General features: G+C 49.5%; 1 protein-coding gene across 3 annotated transcripts; it reads right to left on the reverse strand.

Annotated features, from left to right (window-relative positions):
* Nucleotides 1-1,727: 1,727 nt before the first annotated feature.
* On the reverse strand, nucleotides 1,728-17,314 carry CACNG6 (calcium voltage-gated channel auxiliary subunit gamma 6). 3 transcript variants are annotated; one of them, XM_043435100.1, is made up of 4 exons: nucleotides 15,637-17,313; nucleotides 11,313-11,387; nucleotides 9,464-9,601; nucleotides 1,728-2,442 (listed from the first exon to the last, which is right to left on the reverse strand). In XM_043435100.1, exons 1-4 carry the CDS (start codon nucleotides 15,968-15,970, stop codon nucleotides 2,204-2,206), a joined length of 786 nt encoding a protein of 261 aa, XP_043291035.1. In that variant the 5' UTR covers nucleotides 15,971-17,313; the 3' UTR covers nucleotides 1,728-2,203. The 3 variants fall into 3 exon arrangements, with proteins under 3 accessions (XP_043291035.1, XP_043291036.1, XP_043291037.1); XM_043435101.1 differs by lacking the exon at nucleotides 9,464-9,601 and having other exon boundaries at nucleotides 15,637-17,314; XM_043435102.1 differs by lacking the exons at nucleotides 9,464-9,601; nucleotides 11,313-11,387 and having other exon boundaries at nucleotides 15,637-17,314.
* Nucleotides 17,315-17,584: the final 270 nt, after the last annotated feature.

Below are 17,584 nucleotides of genomic sequence, written 5' to 3' on the forward strand. Positions count from 1 at the left end.
TATAATGTTATAATTATGTATGATTACATAATTGTATTTATAATCTATAATTAAATATAGAAACATTTATATGAATATATAATATATCATGATATCCATAATGTTAGTATAACAATCTGCTTATGATGTTATAATCATATATAATGCTGGTATATATTATATATAATTTTATATTATGTTAGAGTTTTACATTATATTATATTATATTATATTATTTTTCTGTTTATATTAAGTATGTTAATTTATAATATTTCTGTAATTATATATATTATACACATAAAATATATATACTGTTAATATATTTAACTGAATTTAGAGTAAATTTTATAAATTATATATAATGTTTTATGTAATACATATATCATATATAATCACATTATAATTTATTCTTTAATATAGAAGCACTTAAGAGACTCACACTCACAATATTTAAACATTTGTAGTCATAAGCCAGCACATATTCCGTATTTAAATATTTTTAAACTTAAATTTAAGAGACTTTGGCCTCTGAGCTCAGCTTCAGCGATTCAGCCTACCTAACTGAAGAATTCATTCTTGGCTCCAGTTGAGATTTCTGAGTCGAAAGGCGCACACTGGTCCTCCCGGGCAGAGGCTGGGCCCGCGGGCTCAAGGCTCGAACTTGACACCGGGCTCCTGGCCTGCTCCTGAGAGCTGTGGGGGGCCGTCTTCTGCCAACATCCCGCTCCTGATGATTGAGTGTTCTCTGAGATGGTGGACACTTTCTCCGCAGCTCTCCTCCCCTCTTCCGAGTCCTCCTCAGAACTCCCTTCACGTCGTACACCTACCAACGGTCTCATCAAGGCAATCTAGGTTGATTCTAGAACGCGCCTCAAAACACCTCCGGCTGCTGCCCACCCCCATGTCCAAAGCCACTTGTACATTTGTAGGCGTTTGTTCCAGCTGAGGCCCCCTGCCAGGCACTGGCAGCTGTGCCCGCTTGCTGGGGCGGCCCTGACCAAGCCCCCAGACTGGGGGCTTAGGCCCTGAAATGCTCTGTCTCGGGGCACTGGAGACCGGAGGCCTGAGGTCTGGGCGTCTGCAGGGCCGGTGGCTCCCCGGTGCTGAGACAGGACTCTCTCCCAGGCAGCCCTCCTGGACTTGGAGACGGTCGTTTTCTCCCTGTGTCTCTTCACCTCGCCTGCCCGCTGTCCGCCCTCAGCGTCCCGGTCTCCTCCCCACACGAGGGCACCAGGCGACTTTCCAGGAGGCTCAGATGGTCAAGAACCCGCCTGCAACGCAGGAGACTGGGGTTCGATCCCCGGGTCTGGAGGATCCCCTGGAGGAGGGCATGGCCACCCGCTCCAGTATTCTTGCCCGGAGAAGCCCATGGACGGAGGAGCCTGGTAGGCTACGGGCCATGGAGTCGCAGAGAGTCAGACACCACTGAGTGACTGAGCGCAAGCACCTACTGGACTAGGCTCGGACTAACGACCCCATTTTCACTGGATCACCTCTGCAAAGGCTCCATCTCCAAACAGGGTCACATTCTGAGGTCCTGGTGGCTCGGACCCCAACACATACTTCCCGCAGGGACCCCATTCAACCCGGAACAGTGCCTGTGTTCCACTGGGTTTTCCATCACTCACTATGGGTCCATTGACAAGTGACTTTGGGGCTGTGAGCAGCAGGCGCAGGTTTTCTGAAGAGCACAATGACCCGTTTTCCCTACCCTGGAATACACACCCCACATCACAGCGACTCCAAAGTTGTTAAACTTCCAAACCTTTAATCCCAAATCAGACCACAGCCGGGTCAGGCCCAGAGATTCTCCCCTCCCCACTCTGCCCAGAAGTCTCTCCCACAACTGAATACATCCCAATCTGGGCAAGGAGAAGGTCCAACTCCATCCCAAGACCCCTGACCTCGCCCACCCACCCCCACCCCCTAGTTACCCCATCAGGCCCCCAGCAGTCTTCTCTGGGGACCCTCGTTTGCAAAAAAAATCCTCTCCCCGTCCCACCCCCAAGCAACCCAAATCCAGCCATGGAGAAAAAAAAAAAAAAACATATTTACAGAGGAAAAAGGTATTTACGAGGGGGAGAGGCAGGTTTGTGCAAACAGCGTGGGCCCCATAGTCCGGAGAACACAGTCTCTCTGGGGCACGGGGTGAAAGATGCAAAGGGGATGATGGGGAGGGTGGAGGGGCGTTGGGAAATTGCTGAGAGAAGGCACGACGGGGGCGCTAGGGGGCCCGCTGGCCCCACTTGGGACAGAGGGGACTCCAGGGTCCGGGAGGCAGGGTGAGCAGCAGAAAGCAGCCACCCCCCAGCATGAGGACCAGGCCGGCCCCCACGCCACAGCCCAGGGACCAGGAATACTCGTAGGTCAGGGCCGGGGCCGCGGGGGGCTCGGGGCTGACCCTCTGCATCAAGGCTCGCACGGAATGCCGGAAGACCTCCAGGCTGACGAGGACCAGCAGGCCTGCAGGGAGAGGAGAACAGACGTGGTCCTCAGGCCTCAGGGGTCCCCCTCTGAGATCTGAGCACCTACCCCAATATAGCCCCCAAAACATGCTTCCTCAAGCCAGAAACCTGAGGGACCCCTCCTAGTGACGGGGCGGAGAGAAGGGACAAAGGAGGTGATTAATTAAAGGAGGTAATCCCCCCAGGGGATCAGGAGTAAAGGAGAATGTTCGGGAGACCCCTGTAAGTTAATGACCACTCAAGAAGACATGCCAGGGAATTTCTTGGAGATCCAGTGGTTAGGACTCCATGTTGCCACTGCAGGGCGCGTGGGTTCGATCCCTGGCCAGGGAACTAAGATCCTTGTGAGCTGTATGGCACAGCCAAAAAAAAAAAAGCAGGTTTGCTTAACCACAAAACCAAAACCAAGCAGGCTTGCTGAGCAATCAAACCATGCAGCATGAGACATGCCCTCACAGAATAAAACAGTGGTGGCCTGAGACCCACATGCTGCCCAGTGGGCTCAGGAAGTTAACGACCCCTAGGACACGCTTCTCCGGGCACGTGCGCTAAAAGCAAAAATATGAGGCCAAGGGGACATTATGCTGAAACCTGAGGTGTTTTACCTTATTTTAGTGGAGGTTACCACCTTTTTGTTCATTTCCATTGCACTGTGACAGTCCTCCTCTGACCGTGTGTGTGTGTTAGTTGTTCAGTCGTGTCTGACTCTTTGCAACTCCTTGGATTTTTTTTTTCATTTATTTTTATTAGTTGGAGGCTAATTACTGCCAGGCTTTTCTGTCCATGGGATTCTCCAGGCAGGAACACTGAAGGAGGTTGCCATGCCCTCCTCCAGGGGATCGTCCTGATCCAGGGTTTGATAATGGAGGGACAAGAAAACTCCCTGACATGGAGGAGGAGCTGATGATGGAAGCTGGACGTGGACTTGAGAATGAGGGAGCAGGGGATCCTCTTCCCCTCTCCACTTTTCTCTTGTTTATAAAACTGTAGCCCACAGTTCTCAGCACGGCACCCTCTCACCTGCCCACTTACAAGCCTTACAAGCGTGCTATTCTACTAGATCACTTCTTATCCATCACTTTGCCTTCTGCTGAATTCCTTCTGCGCTGAGATATCAAGGACTGGAGCCTCCCAGTGCCCCCGACCCGAGACATATTTCTGTGGTTTCACTAGCACCCCTTCAACGACCGCTTACTAAGCATCTGCTCTATAGCAGGCACAGTCTTGGAAGCCGGAGAGAAAGAGCAAGACCCAGGTTCACAGAGACAGAGTAGAAGGTGGGTGCTGGGGGAGAGGAAGGGGGAGCGGAGAGTTGGTGTTTAATGGGGAGAGAGTTTTAGCTGGAGAAGATGCTAAAGTGCTGGAGATGGGTGGTGGGGATGGTTGCACGACTGTGTGAATGAACTTACGCCGCAGAAGTGGGCACTTAGAACGGTGCAGGGTTCCCTGGTAGTTCAATGGTTAAGACTCATGCTTTCAGTGCAGAGGGCGTGGGTTCCATCCCTGGTCAGAGAAATAAGACCCTGCATGCTGCGCTGCATGGTCAAAATAGAAAATAAAGGTTTTTTTAAAAAAAAGGTTCAAATGGTAATTTTTATGTGTCTTTCACTGCTTAAAAAAAAAGAAAAAAAAAAAGAATAAAGCAAACCAAGGAATCAAGAATCAAAAGGCAAATTAAGACTCCATCAAGGGACTTCCCTGGTGGTCCAGTGATTGAGACTGCAGGCTCCCAGTGCAGCATGCCTGGAGTTGGATTCCTGGTCGGGAAACTGGATCCCACATGCCGCAACTAAGACCTGGCACAGCCAGATAACTTCTGTCATTGTTGTTCAGTCGCCAAGTCATGTCCGATTCTTTGCGACCCCATGGACTGCAGCACGCCAGGCCTCCCCTGTCCTTCACTCTCCTGGAGCTTGCTCAAATTCATGTCCATTGAGTCAGTGATGCCATCCAACTATCTCACCCTCCACTGCCCCCTTCTCCTTTTGCCAAATAAATAAATAAGTAAAACTAATTTTAAAAAAGAGAGACTCCATCAAGACTTTAGTAAAAAGTGATGATGGAATCTAACTTAGTTGAAGCCACAGACGCAGAGAGTAGAACGGTGGTTGCCAGGGACTGGGGGGAGGGGAAATGAGGAGATGCTGATCAGAGAGCACAAACTTCCAGCTGCAAGAGGAATCAGTTCTGGAGGTCTGCGGTACAGTGTGGTGACCACGGGCTTCCCTGCGGGCTCAGACGGTAAAGAATCCGCCTGCGATGCGGGAGACTGGGTTCGATCCCTGGGTTGAGAAGATCTCCCAGAGGAGGGAAAGGCTACCCACTCCAGTATTGTGGCCTGGAGAATTCCATGGACAGAGGGGCCTGGCGGGCTACAGTCCACGGGGTCACAAAAAGTCGGACACGACTGAGCGACTAAGCATAGCATAGGTGACTATAGTTAATGTACCAAATACGTAAAACTTGCTAAGAGAGGTCTCAAATGTTCTTGCTACAAAACAACACAACAACAACAAACAATTAGTATGTGAGGTGATGAACATGTCAGCTAGCTTGATAGTCATGACCATTTTATGATGTATATCAAAACATCAAGTGGGAGGGGAGTTCCTTGGTGGCCTGGTGGTTAGGACTTGGCGCTTTCACTGCCGTGGCCCAGGTTCAATCCCTGGTCAGGGAACTGAGATCCTGCAAGTCACACAGTGTGGCCAAAAAACAAAAAGAACAAACGAAAACCCAGCAACATCACACACCTTATACACAATAGCGTGTATACATGTATGTGCCACGCTTTGTGTCCAGTCCTGTCTGACTCTCTGCGACCCCACGGACTGTAGCCCACCAGGCTCCTCTGTCCGTGGGATTCTCCAGGCAAGAAGACTGGAGTGGGTGGGAGTGGGTGGGTTGTCATGCCCTCCTCCAGGGGATCTTCCTGACCCAGGGATCAAACCCGGGTCTCTGTCATTGCAGGCAGATTCTTTACTGTCTGAGCCCTCATGGAAGCCCATATAAAGTGTCTATATGTACATATGCACACAATTTATACTTGTCACTCATATACCAATTAAGCTGAAAAGAAAAAAGAATGATGGCAGATTACAAAATGAAAAGACAATCAGGCAAGTTGTAATGCAATTTGATTAAAAAAAGAAAAAAGAAAGGAACAAGACCAACAAAGACCCTTACAGAACCTATGTTCTACTTGGAGAAGGCAGATGGTAAACAAATAAACCCAGGCTTGCAAAACTCTGAGGCCTCCAGGGGACAAAGAGAAAGTATAAACAGATGAGCAGGCAGGTGTGTTGGGGACAATGACAAAGGGTGGCCCAGACCCAGCTTCAGCCAACGGCAGCTCACCAGAAGCAGGGACTTAACGGACTAGATTTTCTGGCTTTCCAAGAACAGCTAGAATTTTGAAAACTGATTATTATTTCCTGGGGGGGCATTCACCCAAAATATTGGGTGAGTTTAAATATTGGCTCAGAGAAACCTCTATACACTGCCCGCCAGACAAAGTACATTTATGGGCTGTTGCTGGCCTGTGGGCAGGCAGGCTGTAACTCTCAAAGTAAACACATGAGAAGACAGGGTAATTTCAGACAGTGATGCATGCTAGGAAGGAGATAAAAACAGAGTGATGGGAAGGGGTGTGGCATCCAGGGGCGGGGGCTGGGACTCGAGATGGCATCATCAGAACAGCCACTTGGGCTGAGACCCAAATGGACGAAAAGAAGCCAGCTGTGCCCAGAACTCAGGGGTGGTGGCTAGGGGCAGAAGCAAGGCCTCTCTCGTACAACCTAGAAGGGTCCACGGGACCCAGCCCCGGCCTACTTCTTCAGCCTCCTCTCAAGCTGCCCTTCCCATCCTACAGTGGTATGGTGTAAGATTTCTTTCAGGACTTGAATGCACCCAATTTGTTCAAGCCTGGAGACCTTTATGGTGCTTGGAATAACTGCTTACCCCTCCCTAAGCCAACATGACACATCCTCATTCTCTACATCCCTACTTAAGTTACACTTCTTCCGAGAAGCCTTCCCTGACCACCACCACTTAAGTCTCTGTTGGGTCTACCCAGTTACAGGTTTCCATTATACTCTTTACTGTTCACTTATAGCATTAATCACAGTTGGTAATTATTAACATGTTAATTTATATGTGTTATTTATCTGCCTGATTTCTATCTCTCCCAATAGAGTATAAATGTGTGAGGGCCAGGAACTTGTTTGTTTCACGCCCCTAAAACATAGTACATCTGACACATATACTTCATGGAGAAAAACAATATAACCTGAACATGTGTGAGGTCTAGGGAGACCTCAAAACCCCCACCTGCCCCGATATCCAGTATAAGGAAAATAATTATGGAGTCAAATCTACCCTTCACTTTTACTTGGTTGTACACTTTGCAGAACATTTTTGTGCCCGAGACTTTCATAAAACACTTTAACGTCCACACTTTCATGGTACCCTCAGGAATAACACAAGTATGAGTTCAATAATAACACCAACACCAAATTCCTACCAAGCTAAAAGTTCCATGACAACAGGAATCATCTTAATCTGGCCTTCATTCTGTCCCCAGTAGTACCTAACACAGCATCCAGCAATTACTAGATATTAAAGACATACTGTATCATTGAATGAATGGATGGATGGACAGATAGACGAATATATGAATGGAAGGAGAAAGAGAAAAATGGGGGAAAAGCAAGGAAGAAAAGGCAGTGGGGAGGGAGATGATTGACAGATCAGAGTATAGATGGATGGATGGATAGGATAGGTACTTGATAAATATATACTTGAATGCATGAGTTCATAAATATGAAATTTTAACTCAGAGATGGAAAGCAGTTTCTTCAAGATCACTCATCTCTTAATAGTTTCTTGGCTTTGCTGGGTCTTCAGTTGCGGCATATGGGCTCTTTAGTTGTGGCATGTGAAACCTTAGTTGTGGCATGTGGGTTCTACTTCCCTGACCAGAGTTCGAACCCTGGTCTGCTTGGGGGTATGGAATCTTAACCACTGGACCACCAGGAAAATCCCTCCTGGTTTGTCTTTTATACCTGTATCCTCACTCTCCATGCTCCAAACTCACTGGCTGTCTTTCAGGACCTGAAATTCACCAAACGTTTTTCTAGCTTGGTTACACATACTTTGACATTTTAAGTGTCACCTCCTCCGAGAGGCCTTCTCTAATTTTGCTTTAAATCACGTGCCCTCATTAGGCACTCTCACAGGACTCTACTTTTTCTTGGGCACTGACTGCCATTTATAACTGTGGGATAATTTGTATCATTTCTATGTCCTTAGCCAGATGATAATCTCCTTAACCTTTCCTTCTTGTATAGTCTTCACACATATGCATAGTGTAATGGGTCTGTGTGCATAGCAGTGATTTAAGTGAACTAATGGATAAATCAAACAAAGGAAAGGGAGTGACTGACTTTCCCCCCTTTATTTAGGAAGCTCTCTAAGGCACAAAACAATAATAAGAATGCGATTACTGGGACTTCCCTGGTTGTCCACCTTGCAATGCAGGAGATGTGGATTTGATTCTTGGTTGGGGAACTAAGACCCCATTTGCTGTAGAGCAACCAAGCCCAAACACCACAACTAGAGCATCTGTGAGCTGCAGTGAAAGATCCCAGGTGCCACAACTGAGACCTGACACAGTCTAGTGAGTGAATAAATAGTTTCGAAAAGAATGTGATTATTAATCATTTCTATTTGAGTGTGCTCTTGACCACTCGTATCTCCCTTGCCTCATTTTTCACCAAGCCTCTACTTCATCTTTGGATTAAGGTTACCTTGTACATTTGTGCCAACTTTGCCCTGCTTTATGCTCTGCTCTTCATTCTGTTCCTCAAACTTGCCAAATATTTCACAGACTTCACACATACTGTTTATCATCACTATTACCATATTACCAGCATCACTACCACCACACAATCACCACCAACATGGCCACCACTACTGTCAACACCATACTCTGGGTAATTTCTATTCTTCATTTGATTATCAGCTTTAATACCACTTTCTCAGAAATTTAATACCACTTTCTCACACCCCAGTGTGTACCCCTTATATGCTTTATCATAACTCTCATCACAACTATAGTTGAATTATGTATGTAATTGCTGGTTACTATCTATTTCTGTCAGAATCTAGGCTTTATGAGGGCAGACACAGTGTCTGTCTTATGAATCTTATATCTCCAGCCCTTAGCCTACTGCCTGGAACATAGAAGATGCTCAGTAGATCCATGAAAGATTAATGAAACTTTTATAATGAATGACCTATCTATCCACCTTAGAAAGCATCTGATCCAGTGAGGGCTACATTTCACAAGATGCAGACTTTTTGGACTTTCAACTCCAAAAATGCAACAGTTCTTACAGGCTCCAAGCGCAAATCTAAAAGAGTGTCTAGAGAACCTTCAGTTCTCGGCCAACAAAAGTGCTTGGAATTTTCTCATATTTAAGAGTACTATAGCCCTTGTGCTTCCCAGCATGCAACCGGTGCTTAGAGAACTTCTTCAACCTCCCAGCATGCAACAGCCCATGGGGATCTCCCTCACCCTGCGAGCAGGCAACAGTGCTTGGAGGCCCTAGATTCCAATCTAAAAAGGTGTTTGAGTCAGCAGCAGAACTTAAAACTCTTCCATCTCTGAGAGTTCTATAGCACTTGAGCTTCTGCCAACTCCTAGCACACAACAGTGCTTGGAGACCTGATCTCTCAATGCGCAACAATGCTTAGAGACCTCCCTCGACCTCCCAGAATGCAACAGTGCTTGGAAACACAACTTCCCAGCATGCAATACTTTAAGTGCTTTAAGACCCGACCTCCCAGCATGCAATGGTGCTTGGAGACCTGACCTCCCAGCATGCAGCAGGGCTTGGAGACCCGGCTTCCCAGCATGCAACAGGGCTTGAAGACCCGACCTCCCAGCATGCAACAGGGGTTGAAGTCCAGATCTCCTAACATGCAGTATCCTTGGTCTGTAGACTCTCAACCCTCACCTGAGAGGCCAAAGCAGACGGCTCCAACCCGGAGCAGGAACTCTGCACCTTTGCTGAGCACCATGATGATACAGAGGCACCCCAGGGCCATAACTGCCAAGCCTAACACTGCTATCACGGCAGCTGCCTGATTCACCTCTGCGGGGAGGGGGAGGGGAAAGAGACAACACTGGATGTAGGAAGTGGGCAGAACTCCCCGATAGGCGCTCAGAACCAGGAATATGAAAGAGCCAGGACTAGAGAAGAATTTTCAAGTAGCAGAGCCAATATTTTACTTATACTGTTGAAGGAACCAAGGCTCAGAGAGGGTCAGTTATTTGCCTAGGGTCACAGAGCCAAGAATGGGCAGAGCCAAGATTAGAAGGAGATGGGAACTACCAATTATTATTTATGATCTGGTCACCGTTTGTTTACCAGTGAGGAAACTGAGGCAGTGGGTTGTGTGTGTGTGGGAGACAACAGAGAAGGCAGTATATTATAGTGGGATGATCCAAGTTGGAATTCTCCCTAGCTACTTCCTAGCTGGAAGATTCTGCTAAAGCCACTGAACTTCTCTGAGCCTCACTTTCCTCTTCTAGAAAAATCAAGACAAAAGTCCCTATTTGGTCTGCTGTGAGGATTACAAAGCACCCATGTAATGTGCCCAGTGTACAACTTGGCACAGAGCACTTGGTCCATAGACGTGCCCTGAGAGTATTTTACTATCCTGGGGTGGGGGTGAGGGTGGGTGGCTGGGTGGGCGGGCACAGTGACTTGCCCAAGACCACTTAGCACCAAGATAAGAAAGAAAGGAGTGGAAGGAGTGGAGAGGGTAAGACACCACTGTTTAATGAGGACCTATTATGTGCCAGGCATCATACTGTATGTTTTAGCTGCATCATCTCATTAAATCCTTATAAAGACCAGATAAGGTTGATGACATGATCACAGTTCCTTTACTGGTGAGGATACCAAGGTACTGGGGTGGTGGAGAAACTGTGGTTAGGGTAGAAAGGGTAAAGTCTTTAAGAGTTTCATTGTTTAGTATGTAGCCACTAACCACAGATGGTGTTTTCATTTGAAATGAATTTAAATGGAATAAAAGTGAAAACTCAGTGTCTGAGTCGCACCAGCCACATTTGGTCAGTGGCTGCCATACTAGTTAGTGCAGATTCAGAAACATTTCCATTTTCACAGCATACTTTATAGAAGAGCACTGAGTTGGAGTTGGAATTATTTGGGTTTAAATCGTGCCTCTCTCTGTCACTTCCTGGGAAAATAAACCATTTGTGGGCTTCCGTTTTCTCATCTGGAAGATTAAGATAAAACCCCTGTCCTGCAGAGTCATGGAAAGGGCTGGAAGTCTTATAAATGAAACCCTCAGGGCTGTGTTTAGCATGTGGGAAATCACACTTGTGAGATGTTATCGTACTGCCCACAGAGAGGGGCTGGGACTTGCCCAAAGTAACACAGCATGTGGCAAAGGCGGAGCTGAGGCAGGAACCCTGGACAGAGGGTTCTGAAGAACCACCTCTCCCCAAAGGTGAGACCTCCCAAGGCTTAGGAGCTTGTGCCCGTCCTGCGGCAAAGCAGAGAAGAGCATGATGCTATTGAGAACTCCTCTGGGACTAACATACAAACTACTGTACATAAAGTAGATAACCAACAAGGACTTACTGTCTAGCACAGAGAAGTATAATCAATACCTTCTAATAAATAAGGGAATATCATCTGAAAAAAATAATGGAATCATTTCGCTGTACCCCTGAAACCAACACAATATTGTAAACAAGCTCTATGTCAATTTAAAAAGAAAAGAATTCCTTTGGTGTGGTCAGCACATCCCCTCTGCCGGGTGAAATGGTCTTACCTTTCTTTGTGGTTCTTTGGAAGATGTGTGCATTCTCTCCAGTGGTGAAGAATTTAAAATAAGTGCAATTTGCTTCTGTAGGAGCAGGGGAGAGAAAAAGAGAGGTAATGACATGGAGATCCCTAGTGTAAGATCAGGGCTGGACATTTAGCAAAGCTAACAATAACCCAGAAATATGACATTAGCATCCCTGATGGAGAGAAATGATGTCCAGAAAAGGAAAACCACCTGCTATCACACAGCTATCCAGGAGCTGGGGCTCCAATCCAGAGCTGAAAAGTCCAGATCTGTGGCTGTGAGAGGGCTATTGACCTTTCTGAGCTTCTGACTCTTCCTCTACAAAGTGAGTTAATAGTCTCTTCCCTGACTCTGTCATATGGCTTGTTTAGGGTCAAATGAGATTTGAAACGGATAACCGCTTTATTCAACAGAGCATACCAAGATCCAGGCAGAAGGTTAACACATTCAGAAGAGATTCTCTACCTCAGAAAGGGTTCCCGTCTAGACTACACAAAGAACCCCTGCTGATCAGCAAGAAAAGCGAGGTAACCCAGTAGAAAAATGGGCAAAGGAGATGAATAGTCAGTTCATAGGAGAAGAAGCCCGGATTACTCACAAGAACATAAAGAGATGCTCCATCTCACCGGGGATCAAAGAAATGCAACTTAAATCAGCAGGGAGATGCCACTTTAGATCAATTAGATTGGCAAATATTAAAAGGATAATATTAAGCACTTGGAAGGATAAGAAGGATAAGAGGAAACATCTGGGGGTGTAATAGGTACTGGCCTCTTTTGGAAAGCACTTTGGAGTACTTTATGAAATGAAGCATGTTTATACCCTACAGCCCAGCAATTTCACTTCTGGGTATACATCCAGGAAAAAACCATATGCAGGAAAATACATGTATTGCGTGCTGTTCATTGCAACACTGTTTATAAAAACAGGGAGTCAGAATAATCAACCTAGTGTCCATCTCGATGGGAATAGACAAGTAAATGTGATAGATGCTCCCCAGGCAAGCCTCTGCAGCACACAGTAGCCACGAACTAGAATAACAAAGTAGATTGGAGAGATTTGAGAAACACAGCATTGAGCAAAAAAAAAAAAAAAATCACAAATAGGAAAAAAAATCTAGAGCATGATATCATTTATGTAAATTAAAATACATATATAAAAATAACACTGTATATTTTCCAAGTTAAAATATATATCCAATGCATTAAAGAGATGAACTAGGAAAAATAAATTAAAAAAAAGAATGTAAAATAATGCGCAAGAAAGAACCAGCTAAGGCTGATAATGATTTTGTGACATAAGCTGAAAAGTTATGATTCATCTAACTCTGTGTACTTGAAGTTTAAGGAACCCCACACTTTGGGTGGGGGGGAAGATGCTTTCTAAGTTACATTTTAAAGCCAGAATTTCCCATAGAACACACCTAGAATCAGCTTTCTCATTCCACAGATGGGGAAACTGAGCAGAAGAAGGATGAGAGGGGAGGAGAGAAGTTTTGAATAAGAGGGGGGGAGGAAACAGGAAAGAGGGCAGGTGGTCTTGGGAAGTGGGAAGCAACTTTTCAAATTGAAGAGGGATGCTGAAGGACAAGAGGTAAGCTCCCGAGTCAGGTGAGGTGATGTGGACACTCCACCTGGTACTTGGAGGGAAGGAGAAGGGCATGACGTATCCTGGCTGGAGCAGTGAATCCTGATTCTGCAGCAGCAAGAAGAAGAAGGTGCTTCATGCAGTGGAGCAAAGGGCAAGGATGCCGTCTGTAGTGGTTGGGAGAAACGCGGTCTTCCTCTGCAAGGGAAACGGAAAGTCTCATCTAGAGAGTGAGAGGGCGTGGTACATCTTTCTGAGAGTGTGGGGTATCTGGCCACCCTGTTTTGGCTGCTAATGATTTAGATTTTCTTGTCTCTTATCTCAGAGGCTATGGTACATCTCATTTGGAAAAAGAGTGGGATATGGGTCATCCCTGCTTGGGGATGTCCTTTGATGGGCGATGAGATGGGTGGGATATTTCTGAAACCTTGAAAGCTGGGAGATGTCCTCTGAAGGGTCAGGACTGTGGGCTGATGGGGATGGTCCTTTAAGAAGGTTGAAGCCCTTTCTGATCATTAGGGAGACATCAAGGGGTGTGAAGGACCCCAGAGTATGCAGTTAGGCGGGATGGGACATCCCATCCAGTGCAGTGAGGACCTCTGGGGCATATTTACAGACTAATGAGATGCAGTATATTGTGGTTGTTAAGAACAAGATGACCAGGGTTCAAACCCCATATGACTAGCCTGGGTGCTTAGATGGAGCCATTCATATTTCTTTCTCTCTCTCTCTCTTAAAAAAAAAAAAAAAACTTCAGTTCTTTTCCAATTGCATATACTTAACTTTAATTTTTTTCTTTTTTTGGCTGCATTACAGTGATGTGTGGGATCTTAGTTCCCCAAACAGGGATTGAACCTGTGCCCCCTGCATTGGCAGTGTGGACCACTGGACCACCATGGAAGTCTGGATCCATTTACATACACTTCTTGCTCTTCATTTTGAGGATGATAATAACTACATATAGGGGTTGTGATGATAATAACTACTTGCAGGGTTGCTATGAGGATTGATAAGTTAATGCAGATGAAATACTTATGACAGAGCCAGGCACTACATAATCATCTAATACATATTTCTGACTTTATCTCTATCAAAACTTTTTATTAGAGCATATTTAATTTACAACATCTAACACTTTTTTTTTTCACCAGAGCATCCCATTTCTCAAAAATTTGGGAACATCTGCTTGAGGCTCTGCGGGGTGAGAAACAGCCGTCTGCACGCTGAGTGGGTGGGTATCTCAGAACAAAGGCGTGTGGCATACCATTTTGCTATCAAGGGTGTGTGTAAAGAATCCGCCTGCAATGCAGGAGACCTGGGTTCCATCCCTGGGTCAGGAAGATCCCCCGGAGAAGGGAATGGCAACCCACTCCAGTATTCTGGCCTGGAGAATTCCATGGACAGAGGGGTCTGGCAGGCTACAGTCCATAGGGTTGCAAAGAGTTGAACACATCTCAAGCAACTGAACACACACATGAGATGATAAGACATCCTTTGGAGAGGAAAGAGGGATGTCGTGTGGGCAGTTAAGCATGCGACATCCTAAATGGGCTCTGAGGGGGTGTCAGATAGTTTCCTTGGGTCAGTAGAGGTGGAGTGAGATCTCATCTCCGTTCCCAGGAGGTATAGGGTGTCCCCACTGGTATAAGTTTAGGGCATGGCGTGTCCTGTCTGGGAGAGTGAGAGGTATGGGATAGCTCTCTGGCAGGGCTAGGGGTGAAAGAGCCACTCTGTGGGAAAGTGAGGGCTGTGGGGGTGTCTGGAAGAGACAGCGAGGGGGGCTGGAGTGTCCAGTCTGAGGACACGAGGTGAAAGATCTCCCAGGAAGCAGGAGGGCTGCCCCGGGAGGTGGGAGGTGTCTCCTGAGAGCTCTGTCTTGGTGGACTCGGTAGGAGGGAACAGCAGATTGTACTCTGGGGTAGGCGTCAAGACGGGCTGCCTCCCCAGGGCCTGCGGGGTTGGGCCGCAGGCTGTCTCCAGAGTGGGAAGAGCAAGCTGACATCGGGAACCCAGAGTCTTTCTCTAAGGGAGCAGGCTGTCTCAGGGGGGCGGGGGTGTTTCTGGGGAGACACAGGCTGTCTGAGGCACCAACTGTGTCCAGAGTCACCATCTGGGGCTCGGGCCTCAGGCTGTGATCAGAGACACAAGGTTTCTCTAGGGACACAGGCTCTCTGGGGCCCTCCTGGTGGCTCAGACAGTAAAGAATCTGCCTGCAATCCAGGAGACCCGGGTTGGATCCCTGGGTCAGGGAAGATCCCCTGGAGAAAGGCATGGCAACCCACTCCAGTATTCTTGCCTGGAGCATCCCATGGACAGAGGAGCCTGGTGGGCTACAGTCCATGGGGGTCGCACAGAGTCAGACACAACTATTATCTATCTTTCTATCTATCTTATGGGTTCTCTGGGGGTACAGACTGGTCCAGGGGCACACAAATGTCTGGGATCATGGGTTGTGCTGGGGGTCTGGAGCTTTGGAGGTCCTGGGATAGTCTGGGTCTGGCCTGGAGACCCAGGCTAGTTTGGGGGTACAGACTCCCTCTCTGCAGGGTGTGCTCCTGGGGCAGAGTTACTCCCGGGAGCACAGGCTGAAGTGGGCAGGGTGGGGGGCTCCTTCTGAGGGTGCAAGGTCGCCCTCTCTGGGGCTCGGCTGTCTCGGACAGCGGCCCCTCGGCGGCCTGCGGGGGCCCCAGCCCCCGCGCGGGGCGGGCGGCGGCCTCACCTCCGGGCAGCTCGGCGGGCCCGCAGGTGTCCCTGCCCGCGGGCACGTCCGCCTGCCACAGTCGCTTCGTGCACATCTTCCAGAGGCCCAGGTGCGCCGCGTCGCAGACGGCGCTGCCGTTGTCCCGGTACGTGTTGAGCTCCACCCAGAACTCGGTGCCGACGGCCAGCACGGCCAGCGTGGCGCCCACGGAGGTCAGCAGCAGCGCCAGCTTGATCTTGCCCTCGCGCTCCGGGGTCATCTGGGCCTTGGGCTGCCCGCGAGCCCGCCGCCGGGCCGCGGCACCCCGCCGGCGGTTCTCCTCTTGCAGGAAGAAGTTGGACCACATCATCATCGCGCCTGGCGGGCGGTGGGGCTCCGGGGCCGAGAAGGCAGAGCTGAGGCGGGCTTCTGCGGGGGGAGGGGGGGGAGGGGGGGAGGGGGCGCGCCTCGGGTCTAGCAGCCGGAGTGAGGGGCTCGGAAAAGGGAAGGTCTGAGTTCCCCCAGGAACCTCAGATGGGGAAGTCGAGGTCACCTCTGGGGCTTAATATACTAGATAATATACTATACCGAGAAAATACTAGATCCTGAACTGAGAAGCCTCTGAGATTCGCGGGGGGTGGGAGGTCGGGTACCCAGAGAAGCTCAGCAAAGAAGATGGGATCAGAGAAAAGCAAAGTTCCCCCAGCCTCAGGGCCAGATCCTGGGTACCCTGGAGCGGGGTTGGGAGGGCTACAGAAGGAGAAACTGAGGGTCAGCGGAAGCTCTGAGGGTCAGCTCTGGGGTCCCCACTGGGAAGAGTCTGTGTTTCCACAGGGAAACTGTATTTCCTGGGGCGGGAGGAAGGATCCGAGCTTCCCCCTAAGGCTCAGAGTTTGGAGTTCTCAGGAAGGGGAGCTGAGGTCCTCGTGTGTGGGGTGGGTGTGGGGGGAGATGCTTCCTTGCTTCCTTTGGGCTCAGAGTCTGAGAAAGAGTTGGGTCCCCTCTGGGGTTCAGAAGAGGAAACACTGGGGTGCAGGGGGCTCCGAAGGGGAGGTCAGAGAGGCAGTAGGACCCCCCCAACTTTCACAGAGAGGGATCAGCAAAGTCCTGGCTGGGGTTCAGAGCAAGGAAGCTGGGGACCTGCTGGAATTCCAGAAAATGGTTGTGGGGACTTCTACCTGGCCATTCAGAGAGGAGAGCGGAGAAGATCTGCCCAGGGGCTGCGAGGGGACCAGGGCCGAGGGGACCGTGGGGCCCAGAGAAGGGGGCTGAGGGATACCCCCCACCCCGAGACCCGGGAGGAGGACCTGGGGTCCGCACTGGGGCTCAGATGAAGGGGCTGTGGTCCGCACCGCGGCTCAGAAAGTGGGGACCACGTCCTGCCGCGGTTCCAAGGACGGCTGGGGCCCGGAACGGACTGGGTGTCTCTTTGCGATCGCTCGCCTTCCCCTCCCCCGGGCTCCCAGGGCCGGCTGGGCCGGGCCCGCTCCAGGCCGGGCGCCTCCCTCGGGCCTCCCACCCCCGGCTCCCGGGCAGGGACCCCGCTGGCTCTCCTGCCTCCGCGCCGCGCCGCCCCCAGCTCCGCGAGGCCTCCGAACCGCCGGCTCCGCGCGCCGCCGCCCGCCGGCCCGGCCGCTCCGCGCACTCCCGGCCTCGCCCGCATCCGCCGGCCCCTGCACCCTCGCCGGCTATTTCGGGCTCGACCCGTAAATAACACCCGCACCTGTCGCCCGCGCCCGTTGCCATAGGGACCCCGGGTATTTTAAGGGGACGAGGGGCGGGGAGGAGGAAGGCTGCCCGCGGAGGAGGGGCTGGGGGCGGGGTCTCGACCCCAGAGGAGCCCGGAGGGACGTCTGCTTCCTTCAGGGGCGCAGGCGGGAGCTGAGGGTCCGATCTCCTGGGGTGTGTGTGTGTGTGGCGGGGGGGGTGGTGTTGGAGGGCGGGAACGGGCGGGGAACCCGGGCCGAGCGCGCCCGCCTGGAAACTC

The sequence above is a fragment of the Cervus canadensis genome, chromosome 18 (genome assembly GCF_019320065.1).
Source record: "Cervus canadensis isolate Bull #8, Minnesota chromosome 18, ASM1932006v1, whole genome shotgun sequence".
Taxonomy (NCBI): domain Eukaryota; kingdom Metazoa; phylum Chordata; class Mammalia; order Artiodactyla; family Cervidae; genus Cervus; species Cervus canadensis.

Excerpts from the sequence above, each read along its gene's own strand:
- CACNG6 (XM_043435100.1), bottom strand. The coding sequence starts at position 15,970 with ATGATGATGTGGTCCAACTTCTTCCTGCAAGAGGAGAACCGCCGGCGG. Across the intron at positions 11,388-15,636 it reads GCCCGCCGAGCTGCCCGGAG|AAGCAAATTGCACTTATTTT; the intron begins GTGAGGCCGCCG and ends CTGCTCCTACAG. Across the intron at positions 2,443-9,463 it reads CGTCTGCTTTGGCCTCTCAG|GCCTGCTGGTCCTCGTCAGC; the intron begins GTGAGGGTTGAG and ends CTCTCCCTGCAG.